Raw genomic sequence first — 19,912 nt, 5'->3', positions numbered from 1 at the left:
TAATAATATATTTATGAGTCCATCACAATCCTTATGCTATTAATCTGTGGATGCTCTTCTTCCAAAGTCCTAAGAGTTTCTCCTTCAGCGGTATTACAGCTATTAAGTCATGTGATCTTATTCACATGACACCACAACAAATATGCAGCAGTGTTAGTGTTGACCTACTTTATAGTAAACAGGAAATATATATGTAAAAGCATAGATGTTCCAGATTACCCTAATTCACGCTACTGTTTCTAAATATGGGATACATAATGGATATTTTTTTATTCGAAATATGTACATACATGTTGTTATACTGATGACTTTTTTAATGTCTAGGACGAGAAGAGTTGGGGAGGCTATTGAATGTAGATTAATTAGATGCGCCTAATATCAATTTTGCAGCATAAACGTGATGTCGAAGCGAATTCGGCGCTGGCCCTTTAAGGCCAGCTGAGTGCAAACTTGTGGCTGCAGAAGTTTCACAATTTCAGCGAGGGACACCGCCCTTGTACCTTCGGACGAGGTACCTGACAGCAAACTCCGAAAACGAGGTAAAGTATATAGTAGGACACTACTGAGATATGCAGCACGTGCTGGGCTTTTGGTGACTTTAGAAAGTAAGTACAGTACCTACATCCGCATACAATTCACGTACGTTACGAAAGGTATTTGTCGTTGAGATTTCTTGGTATTAGATGGTGGGAGTGTTAAGATATACTTCTGAATGATACTTTTGAGATCCGGAAATCTTTCAATGGTGGTGGGGTTTATTGTGAAGGTGCGCTTAGGACGTTATCAAACGTTTAAAGTATTATTAATATAATGATAAGTAGGGTTGCCAGCTCTCACGTTCACGCAAGAAATCTTATGGCAAATGTATATTATTCAATCATAAACCCACAATTATCTACATCAAAAGCGCTGGGGCAGTTTGCAAGCCCTGTAAACTAATTATATGTAATAAAACTGTAACATATATGTAAATGCGTGTGCAGACTTGCCTCTAATTGAAATCTCGAGCCAGCTGACCAAAGTTAGAACCCTGGATAAGTGTGTCTTCGTGGCGGAGCCCCCGAGCTGATCTGGCAACCCGAGTCGTTTGGCCCTGGATACACCTCAGCGTCATGTGACGGCCCGAGAAGTTTTAGGAAGTGAACCGCCGTCCTTGTGGTCCAACAGCAGCAGCTTTCTCTTTTCCGCAGGCAGCAGCCCAGCCAGCGTCCATGGCGGCCTTCATCTCGGTGCCCCTGAAGAAGTCGTCCGAGGTTGATCTAGTGAAGCCCTTGTCCAAGTACATCGCACACACGTACGCGCCGGGCGAGGAGCGGACGCAGCACCTCCGAGCCGTGGAGGAGTTGGACGGGCTCCGGAGCAGCGCAGTCTGCCGGCAGCTGGACAAGCGGGAGGGCTCGCTGGAAGTGCTCCACAGGTGAGTCCTGCGGTGGGGGCCGGCGGCCGGTGCCCCCTCTCCCACGACGGGGCTGTGATTTTGAGGTGTCTGTAAAGTCCCGTGTGATCCTAACAAGCTTTGGGATGCTATTGATCCCAACCGCAAAAAAAGACGGGAAAAGGGAAGGAACAGCCAATACCGAAATAAGCAAATCAGATAATTATCTTGGTGTTCTTTAGATTATAATCATACAAACTCAAAGCAATTTCTTCTGTTGCAAGCTGCTAAAAACTTCCTGCTTTACTTTAACCGCTTATGGTTTATAAGTATATACACTTGTCAGCCAAATTGTGGAAACGCTTCCAGTCTTTAGAGATCTCAGAACTTTCTTCAGCTGTTGCTCCGGTAACTATTTAATCGTCCATTATAATGTGCAATGCCAAAAATGCTAGGTGTTTCCACAATTTTGGCCACTATTGTATGTGCATTTATATGAAGGACCGAGAAAAAAAAATGAGGTGAAAGACTCTTTATTATGATTTTGAAATAGTTTCGTTGTGTGAGGTAAGTATGCTCAGCTGGGCCAAAAGGTGTTAAAATGGGATTCAAGCCACTCTGATAGCAAAGGAGCTTGTCCACCCAGGGAATCCCAAACATAAATAGTATATGAAAGGTGGAAATAATGCAGAGCTGAAATACCGGAAATTTGACAGCCAAGAATTAATGGGATGGGCATGGATGAGCACAGTAGTGTATTTAGCTTAGCTACACGTAGTCGCTGCCTGGAATCCTGCTTTGTTAACAGGTTTTTCACTTCTAAAAACATACAGAACATGCAGTTTGCTGACAGTAAACATAGGAGATATGAACTCCAGAGAGTCACTGCTTGCTGAGGCGTGGTGTGGGGCTCAGCACGTCATAAGGTCTCCAGTTCAAATCCCTGCGCCGGCAGAGTGATTTCACCGTTGGGCCCGTGAGCAAAATCCTTGATCCCTAATTGCTTAAAAAAAAAAAAAACCTATGTCACTTTGGATAAAAGTGGCCGCATGAAATAAATCAAATGTAATGCTTGTTCCCCCACCTGTAGCAAGGATGCTAAATCTACAATAAAGCATGGATCTGAGAAGAGTCCAAACTGGCGACCAGGATAATTCCGGCCAAGATTGTGCCGCTGCCAGACTGAGGGGTATCTGTGGGTTGGGGCACCCATAGCTGTGAGTTTGGGAAGAACAGGAAGACTTTCCACCTTAAGTTGCAGTCGAATCCATAGTGAAACAGGAAGCTATTTCCTTTATCATTACACTTTAACTCTAACACGTTCTCCAGGCAGGAACAAAGCAAAAGGAAAAAAAGAGGGTGTTTTCCAACTCGTAGTTGAAAGATATGATTTATTGTTTTACTGAATTGATGTCATCACTCTACTGTGACTCACTGTCTTATGTTTTGATGTTGACTTTTTTGTCTCTCTGCTGTCAGCACTCATTTGACTGTTTGTTTGTTTATGTATTTGTTTGTTGGGGGGGGGGGGGTGGAGGAAATGTAGTAGCAGCGAAAATCACATCATACTGTCAATGTAGCCTTTCTCCCGCTCTGATATTATACCCAGCCAGGTATAAAATTAGATTAAATGGTTACACACATTCTCTCACACACACCTCACTTTCAATAAACATGGGAGGTGTAGGAATTAAAAGGGAAGGAATCTGGTAGGACTCTACCAATAGTCAGATGGGAGGGAAGACTTTGCAAAATGGAGGGAGAGGGTGACAGACGGGCTGTTGTACTGCCCCTCAGCACGCCATCCACATTAATCAGCAGATTGGTGTTGCCCCAAAGGGCTGCATTGTGCAGTCTTGGCTGGCTGGGTCCCTGCCCAACCAAAAAAAAAAAGAAAAACTGACAATACAGAACTGCTTTATGGAGTTTTAGAAATGGACTTGTTATTGCCTGTCCCCTACTGCTATAGCATGTCAATGCTAAATCCTTTTTGCGGTGTGATCTGGGCCTGCAAAACTCTGCTCTTGTTTACCCGAAGCGTGTCACTAATGGAGTGGTGCACACCCCAGTGTGCCACTCACCCTGCACACTGCTGGCTTTGTCATTCTGCTCTTGGTGTGTCTTAAGTTGATTCAGCTGAGGGAAAAAAAAAATCTGGATCTCTTTCTTTTTTGTTCAGTAGTAAATCTTCTTGCTAGTTTTGAGTGGGCAGGTTTAAAGAGCCATTATTGTCGTCTCTGCTATGTTTTATTATGATTTTTGCTTTTCTGTGGCATGGATAGATGGGTTGTAGTCGCTTTATTTGCTGATTTGATGTGTGAAAGGAAACTGTATGTTTAATTTGAATAGGCTTATCACACAAGATAATGTTTTTTCTTTTGTACTCCTGCTGTTTCCATGAGCATGCTCTGTGGCTGGTATGGGGGGGGGGGGGGGAATGATTATTGTCACTGGAATTAATGACTTGATTTCAGGGAACCACTAAAAGTGTCTTGTCTTTTATTCTGACGATATTGTGGGTTTGGCCCAGGGCAGTTTGCCGTTTTCATCGAAGGGAGCTGCACCTTTCGAGTTTGCGTTTGCCTGTAATGCTCTGATGCTCAGCTTGTCTATTTTCTTGCACCCCGTCTACTTGCCGTTCACTTCAGGTTCTCGTGCAACATTTGGGAAACTGGTTTGTGCAAAGATAAAGTTTTGTGTACGGCGTGAAAGCTATAGGCGAGTGGAGCACGAAAGGCGCAGCTGAGAATTGCTGCTGGCTGGATACTGATCAGTTTTTAGAGTGTATTCTGTTCCTGGTTCAGAGCCTAGAGCCGCTTCGAATCAGAAGCCAACCCCGCCCCCTGCTCCTCAGCACATAGACAGGTCCTCTGCCGGGATTGGCTGTGCCATAGCAATGCAGCGATCCTTACCGCGACTGCCAAGATCCCGACAAGTTCCCACAGATTCAAATAGAAGGTTTATTGTAGCCAAAATGATATTAAAATAAACAAATAAAACAAATTAAAATGATATATTTTATTTTTCTTGATTTTGTGATTGGCTTGTGCTTCTTTGCATATCAGACCTGCATTACCCCTGGCTGATTCAAATCCATTAAAGAGGGTGTGGATGTTTTGGCAGAGACCGGAAGAGAAACCCTGCTACTCGACTCATGCTGATTTCGTTAAGAGCATTAAGCAAGTTTGCAGTATGTGTGTTAGAGGAGAGAGACCAGCAGCAATTGTCTGCTTGTTGTTGTTGTTGTTTTGTTTTTGTTTTTTTCAACAGTTGACTTGTTTAAGCAGAAACAGTTTGTTGGATGTCGCTCCGTTTGACTTCCTTGATTACCCCGAGCGTGCCAATAAAATCACAGCGGTTTATCCTATATACACCACGTCTCCCGCACCTCTTTACGATAAAGCTTTTTTCACTGCGCGGAAGTGTCCCGGTTTTGTCACTTTTCTTTATAGAATTATTAATGAGTACAGACACTAGTGTTACCAATAAGAATACATTTTAATATAAGGTGGTGAGGATAACCTTGCCACTCTAAATGCAACTCATAAAAAGCAGAAAGTGCAACAGCTCATGAATATTTTATATTAGGTGAACACATGTCTGAAAGGTGTAGTACTCATTTTTTCCCCCTTCCTCTTTGCTTACATGTTGTATTATCAGGTAAACTCTTACAGCATTGAAGGAGTCAATAGTTTTCACTGGAGGGGAAAGGATTACATGTATTTGCTCTTGAGCTGCATTTATACATTAAATATGTTCTGTATCAGGGCAAAACACCACAATTATCCCTTGGTTGGGGGATGATATGACTGCTACAAATGCAAAATTGTACAAATCGGCATGACCATGTAGGGGTTGGTATTGTAGCAGTTTTACTCATATTGTGTCCTGGTCTTGACTGTATGGATTGAATTAGACAATTGCAGTGATGGGCAGAGAACTTGCGCCATGACCTTATGCTCTAGAAATGTATGACTTTTTTTTTGATTGGCACACGATAAAACGTGTGTCAAGAAAAGGTGTTGAGGGAACAAAATGTTCCTGAGCTATGAACGTCCTTTTTAAGCCTGCAGATTTACCAAGTTTCACTTTATGCAATCTGCCATTAGCAAGCCAAGGATTTAGCACCTGCCTCTTGTAAACCCTTGAACCCTTAATCTTATACATTTGAAACAAATCTCTAAGTGCTACATGTGAGTGCTTTGGATGTAGGCTTCAGAGTTGTTCAAACTGAACATCTGTTTTCTATTCCCATAGGTACTACGATCAGCTGTGCGCCATTGAGCCAAAGTTTCCTTTCTCTGAAAACCAGGTATGGGATATTGCCGAATGTTCAAACCGAAAGTGTAATTTGTAGGCCTGATGTGATTGACGTTTTAGATATTTAGTATCTACATATGTGAGATAACAGCACATGCCAGCATAACCGATCATGTGATGGTGGGCAACTTCCTTTTAAAGCAGTAGCCTCACTTCCTGTTTTTCAGCTCTGCCTGACATTTGCTTGGAAAGATGCCTTTGATAAAGGGTCGTTATTTAGCAGCTCTGCTAAGCTGGGTAAGTGTACAGTGGCTTTGAGTATTACTGCACCATGCTGTGGGGTTCCACAGACCCCGGGCCCCTCTTTCTACACTTAACCACACGCCACATAAGAGGCTTAACCACATTATATTTTCCACATAGTGAAAAGGCCTTCAAGTGAAACCATAGCTTAATTCCACCCTGATACTCGGGTAGAAAGTTCTGCATTAGTTTCATCATCTGCCATTAGATGCCTGACTCGTGGGTCACGGTGCATGTGTTGCAGTGTTTCGTTTTTAGATGGAATCCAAACTTCTGAACCAGTGATACGTGCTCAGTCCTGAAAGTATGCTAAAGCAGTCTAGGCTCCTGTCTTATTATAACTCACACTGTTAATGGGCTATTTGAGAGAGAGCTACCTGCATATGACTACTAACCTGTACTGTCAAGCATCTGCTTAACTATTCACTACTGCATCAATAACTTTTGTAGAGCCTTGTCAAGTCTGGGTAATGACCATAGTCAAAGGAACAGTATTAAAGAATATGTTTCTAGTTAGTTTTTTTCTGCTTATTCATTAGTTTGTCTCATTTATGGCCATATTTCAGCATTACTGTTTTTTGCTTGTTTTTCATCCTACATGTTTAATGATTCAAGATTATGTGCTTACCCTTGGTCATGTGATCCATCAGAGGTTAACAGTAGTGATGGACAAATGAAGCTTCATGAACCATTTGCTGTATTTTTTTGACCCCACTAGATGGTGCTCTTGGCTTGCTTTGGGGCATGCTTTGAGCCCTTTTTTGAACAGACAGCACCATCTAGTGGAGTTAAAAAATGCATCAAATGGCTCTTAAGTATCATTTTGCCCATCACTAGGTAACAGCTCAAGAGTGAATGACACCAACCAAGCTTGTTTAGTTTTCAGCAGTCAAGGTTTTGATTTGTGACTTGAGAACCACGTCACATGCTAACTCGCCCTGTGCCCTCCCCAGCCTTGCCCAGCCTGGGCTATGAGAAGACTTGTGTGATGTTCAACATTGGGGCGCTGGCTAGTCAGATCGCCACCGAGCAGCGCCTGGACTCTGACGAAGGCCTGAAGACTGCCGCCAAGTTCTACCAGGTTACTTTTTAATGCCTTACCCTGTGTGGTCCAGTTGAGATTATTACACCTTAAATGCCAAGTGAAGAGCTTGTTTCAGGTGTAAATGAACTGTTAAAGTTAAGGTTAGGACATTTGTTGTAAAATGCCAAATGAAGCTTCATGAATCACTTGCTGTATTTTCTGACTAAACTAGATGGTGCTCTCTGTTTTAAAAAAAAAAAAAAAAAAAAAGGGCTCAAAGCAAGCCGAGAGCACCATCTAGTGGAGTCAAAAAATACAGCAAATGGTTCATGAAGCCTCATTTGGTCATCACTAGTAAATTTTTGTGGTTAAAGTTATTTTGCAGCCTCATTACAGTACATTTATCATTTGTATATAGTGTGGATGACTGTAAAGTTTCAATTAGACACCCTTTTGATGGAGTTGCATCTCCTCCTAAGTGCCCTTTGCTGCTCAATCTCTCACTCACTCTATGGACGTATGAGTCCTTTGCTCAGACAGCACCATCAGCTATGCAGCTGAAGTTTAACTGAGTTCCCTGGAGACCCAGTTGATGTTAATGAAGTGCTTTAACATTCAGCGGAAATGATCCTCATGTGTTCAGACCGTGACGGAGATCCCGTATTGAAAATGTGCTTGGCGCGCTCTCATCTTGTTTGACCTCCTCCTCCTCCTCTCTCCCACAGCTGGCCGCCGGTGCTTTCGCCCACATCAAGGACACTGTTCTGTCCTCGCTGAACTGCGAGCCCACAGTGGACATTTCCCCGGACAGTGCCAGTGCGCTCAGCCAGATCATGTTGGCCCAGGCACAGGAGGTCTTCGTCCTCAAGGCCACCTTAGGTATTGCTGGCATCCTTTATTTAGCTGTCATTATTTCCCCACCATGCTGCTTCTGTGTGTCTGCTCAATTGCATAGTCTGCTCCTGAAGAAGACTCTAAACAGATTTGAACTGCACCACAATAATTATAAGACCACAAAAGTTGCACATGGAATCCCCATGTGTTTTGCTGTACCTTTACTCAGATTTGAAGCTCATGTGGTACGAATAGAAAATAATTCAGTTAGGTGTAATATTGTTTGGAAAAAGTAATATGTATTGCTCCCTTAAAATGTCTGCTAAACAGCTAAACTGTTGTTTTTTTATTTTTTTGGTTGTGGTGGGTGGGTGGGGGGCAATACTTCAAAAACCAGGGTGGGTGGAAGTGTCAGCTTTTGTCATCAGATTTGATTATCCCACATGACTTTGGTTACTTTATTGGTCTTTCATGGATTAATCCATGCAGAGGTTGACAGGACGGACTGACCCCAGGCCACCAGAGGACTGAGACCCTCACATCTATAGAGCCTCGGTGTGATAATAAATTCAGCGTTAACGATAGCGCACAAAAGGCATGCTGGCTGTAAATGAATGGGGTGTTTGGGGATGTCTCCTGGGTCACCCGTGCCCCTTGGGGCTGTAAGTCTGTCCTCTGCTCTCATTCACCCTTTTTGTTCTCCTAATTGGCTCATTTACATATTATGGCCGCTAGAGAGTGCCAGCGCTGTTTCTAACAGACGTGTCTGCGTCTTTGATTTACAGCAGAAAAAAAGAGTTATATAATATACTGAGGAACTGGCGTTCAGGCTTCTATGGCGACCGGTTCATAATAATGTATGGGCCTTGTGATGTTTCTCCAGCTTGTTTGTCTGTTCTGCATAAACCTTTTGTTCTTCAAAGAATGCTCTGCAGATATAGCTGGTTTTAATAAGATACGGCAGCAATGGATGGATTAAGCATATGCTATGGTCTGAGAGTCATCCAAATTGGGCTGGGGGTGGGGGGGGGGACGCCATTTGTAGTGAATAACCAGCGTTTGTGGGGATCTCGGAGGAGTATGTGAGAGAATCTCTGGGGAATACCCAGGCTGTGATTAATCATGCCACCGGTGGATGGTCATGGCCAACTGCAGCATAGTAGGTTTAAGCCGTTCCAAAGGCTTGGCGCTGTTTTCCTAAGCGCACCCTTCTGGACCACCCTTGGTTATAACTACTTGGATGGATGCTGCAGATGCACTGTATATATTCCTGATTAATTAATAACGGATGACTTAACATGTATGTTTGGGCCACAGTTGGACAGTCATGCTGTTGGCTTTTCCTTGGATGTCAGTTTGGCCTCTCTTATCTGGAGAGGGATTCCCAGACTGTGCCAGCAGTGAAATTTTGTCAGACCTTTCGTTTGGTCACGTTTGTGGTGTTTGAGTTAAAGATTCAGTGTGAAATGCCTCATTTGACTGAGTGAGAATTTTTTGTTCCGGTTCCAGATAAGATGAAAGACGCCATCATTGCCAAGCTGGCCACTCAGGCTGCGGACTTCTATGCAGATGCCTCCAAGCATTCCCAGTACAAAGACGGTCTGATGAAGGTAAGTCTGCTTGCACTGGAGCCTTCGACCCTTCAGCTTCCCATGTGCTTACCCATAATCCCCCACTGCCAGCCTGCTACAGTAAAATCTTCAAATTTTATGGCTTTGCCAGCCTGTCAGTAGTGAATATAACGAGTTTCAGTTAAGGTGTAAAGTGCATGTACATGGTTTCATTGTCCCAGTTGGTCATTTTTACTGTACATGTTTGCACTTCTCCGCATTACAATAAAATGTAATCTTTGTAAGCTGTGTGTGTCACTACATGCTGTTTTCTTTTGTCCTGCCATTTCCTGTCATTCTCCTTTTGCTTTTGAAAGGTAATGGAATGCTTTGTGTTCGAGTTTTTCTTGATTTGAACTGCACCTGGTTTAACTGGAATGAAAGTTTCACTGTCTGCTTCTCCCTTTCCTCTTCCCCGCTCCTGTCCTTCCTGTTCGGCACATGTGATTGGCTGGCTCCACCCCCCCCCCCCCCCCCCCTCCTGTCCCCTCAGTATTTCTACTTCCAGGAAGTTCTACCGGTGCTAGCGGCCAAACAGTACGTAATGCAGGCCACGGCTCAGTACCGGCAGGCCTCGGTAGCCAAACAGCAAAAGAAGTTTGGGGAGGAGATTGCCAGGCTGCAAGTAAGTGGTCCCAGGAACCCCCCTCCTCCTCGCCCTCTGTCCCCTTTTATCACATGGCACACTTTTCATAAGGTAACTATCCCAGAGCCCACCATTGAGTAACCCATACTGCTGGCTGAGCCTTACCTTCAGTGTGAAGCTTGATCCTGCTTAGAAGAAGAGAGAGCCGGTGTCCTGGCTGGAATTGATGACAAGCAAACGTAAAACTCTTGCTCTGCTGATCTCCGTCTCTCTCTGCTCTTGTTTATTCGTAAGTCAGACTTGAAAAGCTCAGCTCGCATAGGTACCTTGTAGAAAATGGTAGTAACACTGACAGCACTGTCTGCATTGTCTGGGTAAGCTTCAGATCTTCAGCTGCAGTCAGCCAAAAGCTGTCCAGAGGGACATTACTGAATTTCATTTTTATACCACCATCTTATTTCAACAATCTACCCTTGCATCTTCAAACGCAAATGCTTTGTGTTTCTAATGCCGTTCTGCTAAAAGACTCTCAAATCAAATCGAAGTCGTCTTTAGAAGCTGCGGGAAAATATCATGCAATGTTTTTCTTCAGGAGTCCATGATCTTTTCTTTTTACGAGAGGGTAGGTTGAAAATTGTTGAACATATAGGTGATCGGATGTCAGTTGTTGCTCTACTGCTTTTGATCACGTAACAGGTGTAATTAAAGCCTATTGGACAATTAAATGAACAAAGAGTCGCTTATGCAGAAAGCTTTTTCTCTGTCAGTTAAAATGCATTCATAATTTTAATTTTTAATACATAAATTTGCCTAAATGCCTATTATCTTAATTAGGATGGCCTCGTATGATTGGGTGACTGCATGTTTGTGAATTGCCCTTTTTGTGGAGGCATCCTGTCCAGGGGGCACTCTCTTGCACCTTGGTTGGACTCCTGGCTTCCTGTAGCCCTGCTAGTTGATGTCTGCATTGATATCGGAGTTCCTGCTCTGGTTTCCTTTGTGTCCATTTGTAAGAATCATATATTTTGTGACGTGTGTCATTTCTAAAATAACCAACACTTTTTTTTTTCATCCCCTTCAGCATGCAACAGAGCTGCTGAAAACAGTCGCGTCTCGCTATGACGAGTATGTCAACGTGCGGGAGCTGTCAGACAAGACTGCCCGTGCCCTCACTCCAGCCAAGAAGGACAACGACTTCATCTATCACGAACGAGTGCCTGAGGTTCGGGACCTGGAACGTATCGGAAAGGCCGCCATGGTGAAGCCCTCCGCCGTCCAGGTGCCTCTTAGTCAGAAGTTCAGTGGTAAGTGCTGCTGCTTCTCCTCAGTTTGGCTCTGGTTCCAAAGTCAGAAAGACTCTGATGGAACCTATGGTCCCTTTAATTACAAGTTTAATGAGATCTCCGTCCCTTTGAAGCTAGTTACAATTAAATACTATATTCTACATAATGCAGATAAATTTTTCTTATAGTTTGCTGAGTCGTCGTTTCAACATCTCCACACTTTGTAGTTGAGACAATGGGCCTCGTTCAAGAGTAAAATTCCAACTTGCAGTGATCAAATTCTAGACCCAAGTCCAGGTTCTTGTCTGCCGGTCAGTGGTGGAGGTGGTCATGTTGTGTGTGTATCTCCGCAGACCTGTTTGAGAAGATGGTGCCAATGGAGGTGCAGCAGGCCCTGGCGGCTTCTAACCAGAGGAGGGCTGCTCTGGTCAACCAGGTGGTGGGCACCATGCGGGAGTCTACGGGCCTGCTCAACGGGTCAGCACCGGGCCGCGCCGGGTCCTGCCGTGTGTTAGCCATCTGTGGAGCAGTGCCACTCATTCATTAGTCAGTTGTGTCTTCTGTAGGATTTTATACGTTTGTGAACAGGAAGCTTAGATGGCAAAGGAAACCAAAAAATAGGAAAATCCCTAATTTCCGTTATGGGGAAACTTGAAAATTTCTAATTTCTAGAAAGGAAATGGGCAAGGAACCATTTAAAAGAAAATGGTATAGGTACGTTTTCTTTAGTTACCAGTTAATGGCTGGTCTGAGGTAGATATTAGTACATTTATTTACTTTCTTATTTGGGAGTTTTTTGGTTGAGGTCATCTGGTATTGCCACAATGAGTTGCTTATCCAAGTTGTCTACCTTGCTATGTATCTGCCCCCCGCCCCCCCCCCCCCTTCTACACTCTCTTCCCATGGTTCATAGCATCGGGCCTGGCAGCCATCTTTATAGATGGGGGTGCTGTAAAGCCCTCAGCTGGGGGAGCCACATTTGCATTCTGGAGCTGGAGGTTGTCTGGAAATCCAGAAATGTATAAATAAACAAACAAATCACAGCAGAGAGTTTCAGGCTAATTAAGTCTAGCTGATGTGTAATTAAATCAAGCACAATGCAGGGCTCCCAAGGTCCTCTTGTGATCTCTCCCCCCTGGGGGGAGGTGCTTTTGTATATTTGTTAAGGAGATGCTTTATCAAAAGGGACAAGCGCACCTTTAGTGCGTTATGGGAGCTGTGTTTTGGAATTAATTTGGGATTAGGGTCTGAACTGACACAGGGGTACAACAGCCATTATTCACCTGGGGTATGAACCAACAGCCATTATGCACCTGGGGTATGAACCAACAGCCATTATTCACCTGGGGTATGAACCAACAGCCATTATGCACCTGGGGTATGAACCAACAGCCATTATGCACCTGGGGTATGAACCAACAGCCATTATTCACCTGGGGTATGAACCAACAGCCATTATTCACCTGGGGTATGAACCAACAGCCATTATTCACCTGGGATATGAACCAACAGCCATTATTCACCTGGGGTATGAACCAACAGCCATTATTCACCTGGGATATGCCATTATGCCATTATGCAAGTGAGACAAAAGGGGTGTTGAGGGTTATTTCCCAGTGGGCTGCTGGTGTGGAAGTGCCCAGGAAAATACCTGTGCTGGATTTCTTCTGTTACTATCCAGACTTGTTAAAAAAGGTTCAGCGCCACGTCACTGGTGGTCAGCACTGGGGCTTAAATCACTTTATCTTGCACACAGAATCCTGGCCTCCCTCAACCTCCCCGCTGCCCTGGAGGACTTGTCAGGGAATTCCGTGCCCCAGTCCATCCTGGAGAAGTCCGGTGCCGTCATCCAGCGGGGGGGGATACAGAGCATCGAGAAGCTCATCAAGGACGTGCCCGAGCTGGTGCAGAGGAACCGAGAAATTTTGGACGAGGTTTGTAGCATCTTTGCTCCTTTCCAGCTGCTGTGCCATAAGCGGCACGGTGTTACAAAACCCGCATCACGCCAACGTGTGAAATGTGCGCGACATAGAAACAAATTAGCTACGCCACTGTGCATCCCAGCCATTATTGGCTTTTACTGTCAGCACAACTATTATAATCGGCTGTTTGACTGACACTTTAATCCAAAGTAACCTACAATTCTGATGGCCCACCTTAGGCATATCGATTTCAGAGAGGTGGATGAGAGTGACCCGGAGCTGGGGCAGCGATGGTAAAAGTTGATGATTTGATGGGGGGGGGGGAGGGGTGGCGTTTCTGTGACATTGTGTATCATTTGCTGCTGTCCTTTTGCAGGAGAGGGGGGTCGTCTGCAGTTTCTGTCCATTTTGAGGACTGGATATTTAACTGAATCAATATGGTTTACGTGTGTTTCATCAGTGGGATTACTTCAAGGTGCCTTGGGACTTGAACTGGCTACCTTCTGGTTATGATGTCCGTGTCTCTAACCACTTCACTACCAGCTGTTTAGTAGGGCAGCACAGTCTTAGCTATTGTGTTGAGCTCTAGCCTCAATGTAGCCTTAGCTGTTAGCCAATGTGTTGGCCTTGTTATAGCCTTTATCACTGGAGTAGCCATTGCTGATAGCCGTTGTTAACGGTTAGATATTTTGTTAGCCACATAATGTAGCATGTATTTAATCCAATTTGTACCTACGTCTTGTGAAACTTTACCCATGTCCACAATAATCAGCTACTCCCAGGCGGGTGCAGTAACAATAAACCACACGTAAAGCCAGGTGGTTGAGGCCAAAGCATTTGATTTTTGTCATTGCCAGTAAAGCGGATTTGTTGCCTTGCAGTCACTGAAAATGCTGGATAACGAAGAAACGACGGACAATGAGCTCAGAGCCAAGTTTGGCCAGAGATGGCAACGGTTGCCCTCAAGTGACCTTTACAAGTCTCTTAGAACAGGTATTGAGATGCTCTCCCTCAACAGTGACTCCTCAGATTAGCTTATTTCATTTCGCCGTTTGCTAATGGCTCCCCCCTCCTTGCTGCAGAGGGGGCAAATTTCCGTGGTGCCCTGGACAAGGCGGTGGATGCGGACCGGGTCGTACGAGATCGATATAATGCCCACTGCGAGGCTATCGCCCTGCTCTGCAAGCCAGAGGCAGAGCTCACTGCTTCCATACCCTCTGCCAACCCGGTTCATAGCCTGCAGGGAAGTGAGGTGAGTGCCTGGCATAGGTATGCTCGAAGTTGCCCATCTTCCCATCGTCTTAGCATCCAGTTGGTTCCCTTGACTGGTTACCATGGCAACACATGAAATTACTTATTTCAAGGGCAGTCATATATAAAAGTGTCTAATTAACGGACCTAATCCTGAGAAAGGTGGTGTTGAGGCGCCTTCTTTAACTGCAGTGAGGTGTTATATTAGTTATGGCTTAAGTTTACTCTGGGGGTTAGAGGTCAGAGGTCGCAAATCAGCAGCCTTGTTACTACAGCATCGTCTTGGCACCTCCAGGTTGTTGGAGTCCTTCGGACACAGCTGGCCCAGTTAGATCAGGTGAAGACGGAACGTCAGCAGCTGGAGAATGATATCAAGTCTGTGCACTTCGACATGACCAGCAAGTTCCTCGGCGCCCTGGCCCGAGATGGCACCATCGACGAGGAGCCCCTGTCCGTCACCGAGCTGGACAATGCTTATGGCAGCTACACCCATAAAATGCAGCAGGGCCTGAAGACCCAGGAGGAGGTGCTGGCCAAAGTGCAGGTGGGTGGAAGAGGCTATGTGTACCACGGAACATTCTAGATTATGCCTACTACTGACCTACTGTTCCTTCAAGCTGCAGTTTATTCTGATTGCAGTACAACGTGAAATCTGTTATGCCAGTGCTTCCCATAACGGTCCACATTTTTGCTTCCCCCCCAGCTCCTGATAGGGTCCCTGGGGACAGGGTTGGAAAACACTGCGCTATTCAGCATAGAGTTAATCCTACTTTTACTTGAATTGTTGACTTACCACTAGACAAGCCTTATCTGAGGGAGCTGTTAAGAACAGGTTTGTCTACTTCTGATGTTACTGTGTTGCCTTTGCAGGTGTCCCACCAGGAGTTCTCTGCCTTGAAGCAGTCCAACCAGCAGGCCCAGCAGAGGGAAGAGGTCCTGAAGAAGCTGGCCTCAGCCCATGACACCTACATGGAGATCTCCAACAATCTTCAGGAGGGTACCAAGGTGGGCTCTCTGAGTTGCAATTTAATCAACATGGCAGGAATTAAATCACTACGGTGACTATTCAGCTTGTTACTGATGTGAGCTTGCAGGTTTGAAAGTCTCTCCAGATTGAACCATTTTGTGAACTTATTGAGAAACTGATATTGGGTGAGAGAGTGCTTTTGTGACTGTCATGGTGTTCTTAACCTGTATTACCCAACATCTTCCAGCTGAAGTCGGGTCCTCGTGATGCACCATTGAGCTATTTGATGGTTTTCACTTCAGAAGTCTCTTGACAAACCATTTCTGTGATCCCACAGTTCTACAACGGTTTAACCGAGATGCTGGTGAAGTTCCAGAACAAGTGCAGCGACATTGTGTTTGCACGCAAAACAGAGCGCGACGAGCACCTTAAGTAAGAGGACTCCGGGTGTTTCGTGGGGTGAGGGGGGCCTGAATCTCATCGCTGTTGTGCCGCATTAGCTGTCTTTCGTGAGGAGCCTCAGAGAACACCTTCTGTTCTCATGACCTTGGTTGGGTTAAGTCATTAGCTGGGCCTTACTTTTTCGGTATAGCAGGGCTATTCAAATGAAAGTCCTCAAAGGCCGAGCCCTGCTGATTTTCCAGCCTTCCTTTACCTGTGAGCCGGGTATGAAGCCCCTGCGGCCAATCAGTGTCAAGAATTATTAAACTAACTACCTGGGAGGACTGAAAATAAGGCCTGGATTTGGAATCGAGGGCCAGATTTGAAGAGGCCTGGTGTATAGCATCATCTTCTGTCAGCTGTACCCCTGCAGGGTAGCAGATGATCAAGTAGTGCTATTTTAAAAGGTGACTGATGAGACCTGGAGTCTGTGTACTAGTCTTCACCCCTGCTTAGTTTTCACTGGGGAGGAGACCTATGGATTAAAACAATTTTCAGACCCCGCCCCCCCTCAGCCAGGCAATCCACATTTATATTCTATTTTCTGTTCCATCATCTACAAAACTGATTTCCATATGAGCTTAATTTATAGGCTTTGATTACCTGCCCCAAGCATCCAGTTGGTAGACTAGAACAAAAATGTCGAGTTGAGGGTGGGGGGGGTGGTTGGGATTGGTTTAAGAACTTCTGGCGAAGTAACTTAAGCTGTTTTCACACATGAACTGCGGACATTGTCTACTTCAATCACACACTGGGGTCAGTCGTAAATTACCCAGGAGCTATTAGGGTAAAGTCCATTTAATGTCCTGCACGACTGATTTGGACATTTCCATTCTCGCGTACAACCCCTCCCGGATGTGTCTGTAAAAGTTCAGGGTGGCACTGCATGTCTGAAAGGTGCTGGATAGATCTCCTTCTGCACAGATAAGTAATTATTCTGCAGTCTGAGTATCGTACCTTTATTTATTTAAGGAGAACATGTGGACAGGGACCTCCACGGTCTTCATTTCAGCTCCAGCGCTGATGGCTTTGTTACGAGGATTGTTTGGTATGCGGGAGCTTACTGGCGCTCTGGCCAGTGAATCTGAGCTGCTGTTAATTCCCATATGAAGGAACAGATGCTGATTTCTCATTGGAGGAGCAGTTGTCACTCAGCGCTTTAGCTGAAAGGAAGTGTCTTTGTCCCATTACTCAGGGACCTCCAGCAGAGCATCGCCCACGAGTCCAGTGCTCCTGCCCTCTCTAGCATTTCAACACCTCAGTCCACCTCCAGCACAGCAGCATCCACCATGTCCGCTACCCCCACCCCAGCTCCCCGGACCATGTTCGTAAGTCCCTGCGCACTGAGCTGCCCAATTTCTGGAGGAAATTTAACTTGTCCTTAGATGACTTTCCCAAAGTAAACCAACGAATTATTTTCTGTGCTGATCCTTAATGGAAAATTTAATATGCGATGAGTGGTGCTACCTGTCATTTGGTCTGATATGAACTTCCTGGTCTCACAGGCCAAAGCACAACCTCCAGCACGTCCTCCACCTCCAAGTTTCTCCAAAGCACCCATCACTGTGACAACCACCTCTGCAGAGTCCACCTCCGTCCCTGCCGTCCCCACATTCCCTGCCGTCCCCACATTCCCTGCCGTCCCCACATTCCCTGCCGTCCCCACATTCCCTGCCGTCCCCACATTCCCTGCCGTCCCTGCTGTCCCTACCCCCACCGGTACCTCCAGTGCCACCCTACCAGCAGCGAGCACCACGCCAGCCCTGGCCCAGGCTCAGGGGCCTCCTTACCCCACATACCAGGGTTTCCCTGGGTAAGCTCTCCTGCCTGCTCTCCTGGGTCGCTCCCTTTTTACTGCATTCTGAGGTTTGTGCCACTCCTAATCCACCATGAGTCGGTTTTCTGAAGGCCGATATCTGTGTGTCTCTGCAGGTTCTACCCAATGCCCATGTCCTACAATCCCTACAGCTTTGGGCAGTTCACCATGCCCTACATGCCCTTCCAGGCGGTGGGTCAGCAGGGCTTCCCCGGCTCTGCTACCCCCTCACAGCAGCAGCAGCAACTGCAAGGCAACACCCAGCCGCAACAACCTCACTACCCTTAGGGGGCGCCATAATCTCAGCTTCAAGCGTTCTTAGATCACTCTTCACTTCTGGTCCTGGGAGGAGCTTAGTCCTGCAGATTCCCCAGCCCTGACTGAGACTGGAGAGCTGGAGCTTAAATGGTTTGTGATGAAAACGTGGATAGAATCAAGCAGTTCATTGCTGGCAGGAGTTAAAGATCTTCTCAGTTTATGCTTCCCAGGACCAGAACTGAATGTCCCTCCTCTAAGTGCCCCCCCCCCCCCCCACTCCTCTCCTGACGATTTTGAATGTTCTAGTTGACACTGCACGCCCCAAATAAAGGACTACATCTAGTACATATGGATTATCTACATGCCTGATGACAGGCTGTGCCTCAGCGGCCGCCCGATCCCTCTCGCTCTCTCTATATGTAACGATGGTTATAAACACTCATGCCTGCTGTTAAAAATACTGAAGATGTTCTGTGCATATAAACTTTAGGGCATCAGACCCTACACACAGCAATACTGCTGTCCTGCACTGAGCTACAGTACTATATAGACTGGATATATATTTACAGTAAATGTTTTGGGGATACAGCTGTGGAAATATAAGAAGTAAATTATATATATACATGTATGTAAAACAGGGAAACTGTTTAAATATATTATGTTTATTCCTCCATTTTCTGTTACACTCAATGACAACGCTTCGTGGAATGTTGCAAGAATGTTGTATCATTACTTTTACTTGTACTCAAGCAATCATAATGTGAGCTTTTTGCTTCTGGGTCAGTGTTAGTAGCTTAAGCCGGGTGTTCGTTATTAATTGAGGAGGAGAGTGTGAAATAGGTTCACATTTTGACCTGCATAATTAGGCTTAACTCGGGTCCTGGCGATTCACGGTGGGGAATTCGGCGTTCCTGAGGTGTGGCTTTGCCACGCGTGTCTCGATAGCACGGAATCGCGAATGTGACTTCAGAGTTCCGTGAGCTCCCAGCACTTCTCAACCGTGTTACAGCCACTCTTATAACATGCTAATTAAGCACATAGCCTGTGGTGGTGGCTGAGTAAGATATCATGTTTGCTGAAAGGTGCTGCGAGCATGTTGGTCCCTGAAGGAAGCGTGTCTTTCTGCACTGCTGCGTTCCTGTCTGAGGAATGGGCCTGTTCTGTATTCTGAAAGCAAGCAGCGGAACAGCACGACGGGCAAAAGCGGATCAGGTGTGCGCAGTCTTACAGCCTTAGATCCGGAAACAACTGGGGGGTGTTCCTCGCGTATGCCCACAGAGCCCGCAATGCCCACGCTTGTGCATGAAACCTGAAAGTGCGAAAACTAGAGGCTAAACAAGCTCCCCTCGCTGACAATGAGGCAGGTAGCGGTTTCGGGTCTTTGGCTCTCTGTCAGTGTAGATTTGCCCTGGTTTGATTCGCTCTGTCTGGTCTGTTAAGGAAGATGATCTATTGAATCCTCCGAGAATTATTAAAATGATTGCACAAAGGAACCAAAGGTTTCCGATGTGTATTATCTGCGGCGTTAAGATATCAGTGCCAAGATCTGCCCTGATAATTACAGACTATGGAAGAAAAAGACTTTTCTAGGAACAATCATTTCTACTATTTCAGAAACTAAAGCAGTGTTATAATTTCACGACGCACCAACTCACACCGGGAAAATATTTACTCAGGTTTTGAGGGTTTCACTGTTCTGTGTTTGGGTGATCTTTTTATTAAGTTTATATAATTTTATTCTGTCTGTTCCCATATTAAATGTCATTAAAGGTCGCCACCTCTCCATGTGCAGACAGGCAGAGAGTTTAAGGGTAAATATTTTCCGGCTGAAAGTGAAGCCAAAAATGTCAAGGATCTGTCACTTTTACAGAGTGATTCTGCACAGAGCTGTCTTGCGTTGTTAATCCCGCTGCCATTCGTATAAATAAATATGCTCTCCATGAGGAGGCGCGACTGTACTTTGGCAGTTTATTCGAAGTGAG

General features: G+C 45.5%; 1 protein-coding gene across 6 annotated transcripts; it reads left to right on the top strand.

Annotated features, from left to right (window-relative positions):
* Positions 1-414: 414 nt before the first annotated feature.
* Positions 415-18,603, top strand: LOC111844940 (programmed cell death 6-interacting protein-like). Of its 6 annotated transcripts, none has more exons than XM_072716880.1 (20): positions 415-539; positions 1,191-1,417; positions 5,633-5,687; positions 5,863-5,932; positions 6,892-7,019; positions 7,688-7,841; positions 9,306-9,406; positions 9,900-10,031; positions 11,074-11,296; positions 11,629-11,752; positions 13,032-13,209; positions 14,079-14,190; positions 14,280-14,449; positions 14,744-14,992; positions 15,319-15,453; positions 15,753-15,847; positions 17,052-17,184; positions 17,362-17,501; positions 17,556-17,669; positions 17,789-18,603. In XM_072716880.1, the coding sequence occupies exons 2-20, from the start codon at positions 1,212-1,214 to the stop codon at positions 17,958-17,960; spliced, it is 2,691 nt and encodes an 896-aa protein (XP_072572981.1). In that variant the 5' UTR covers positions 415-539; positions 1,191-1,211; the 3' UTR covers positions 17,961-18,603. The 6 variants fall into 6 exon arrangements, with proteins under 6 accessions (XP_072572981.1, XP_072572980.1, XP_023669650.2 ...); XM_072716879.1 differs by having other exon boundaries at positions 17,362-17,519; XM_023813882.2 differs by having other exon boundaries at positions 434-539; positions 17,362-17,669.
* The last annotated feature ends 1,309 nt before the right edge of the window (positions 18,604-19,912 follow it).

This window comes from Paramormyrops kingsleyae, chromosome 9 (genome assembly GCF_048594095.1).
Source record: "Paramormyrops kingsleyae isolate MSU_618 chromosome 9, PKINGS_0.4, whole genome shotgun sequence".
Lineage (NCBI taxonomy): Eukaryota > Metazoa > Chordata > Actinopteri > Osteoglossiformes > Mormyridae > Paramormyrops > Paramormyrops kingsleyae.
This window is presented reverse-complemented; position numbering and strand designations above follow the sequence as displayed.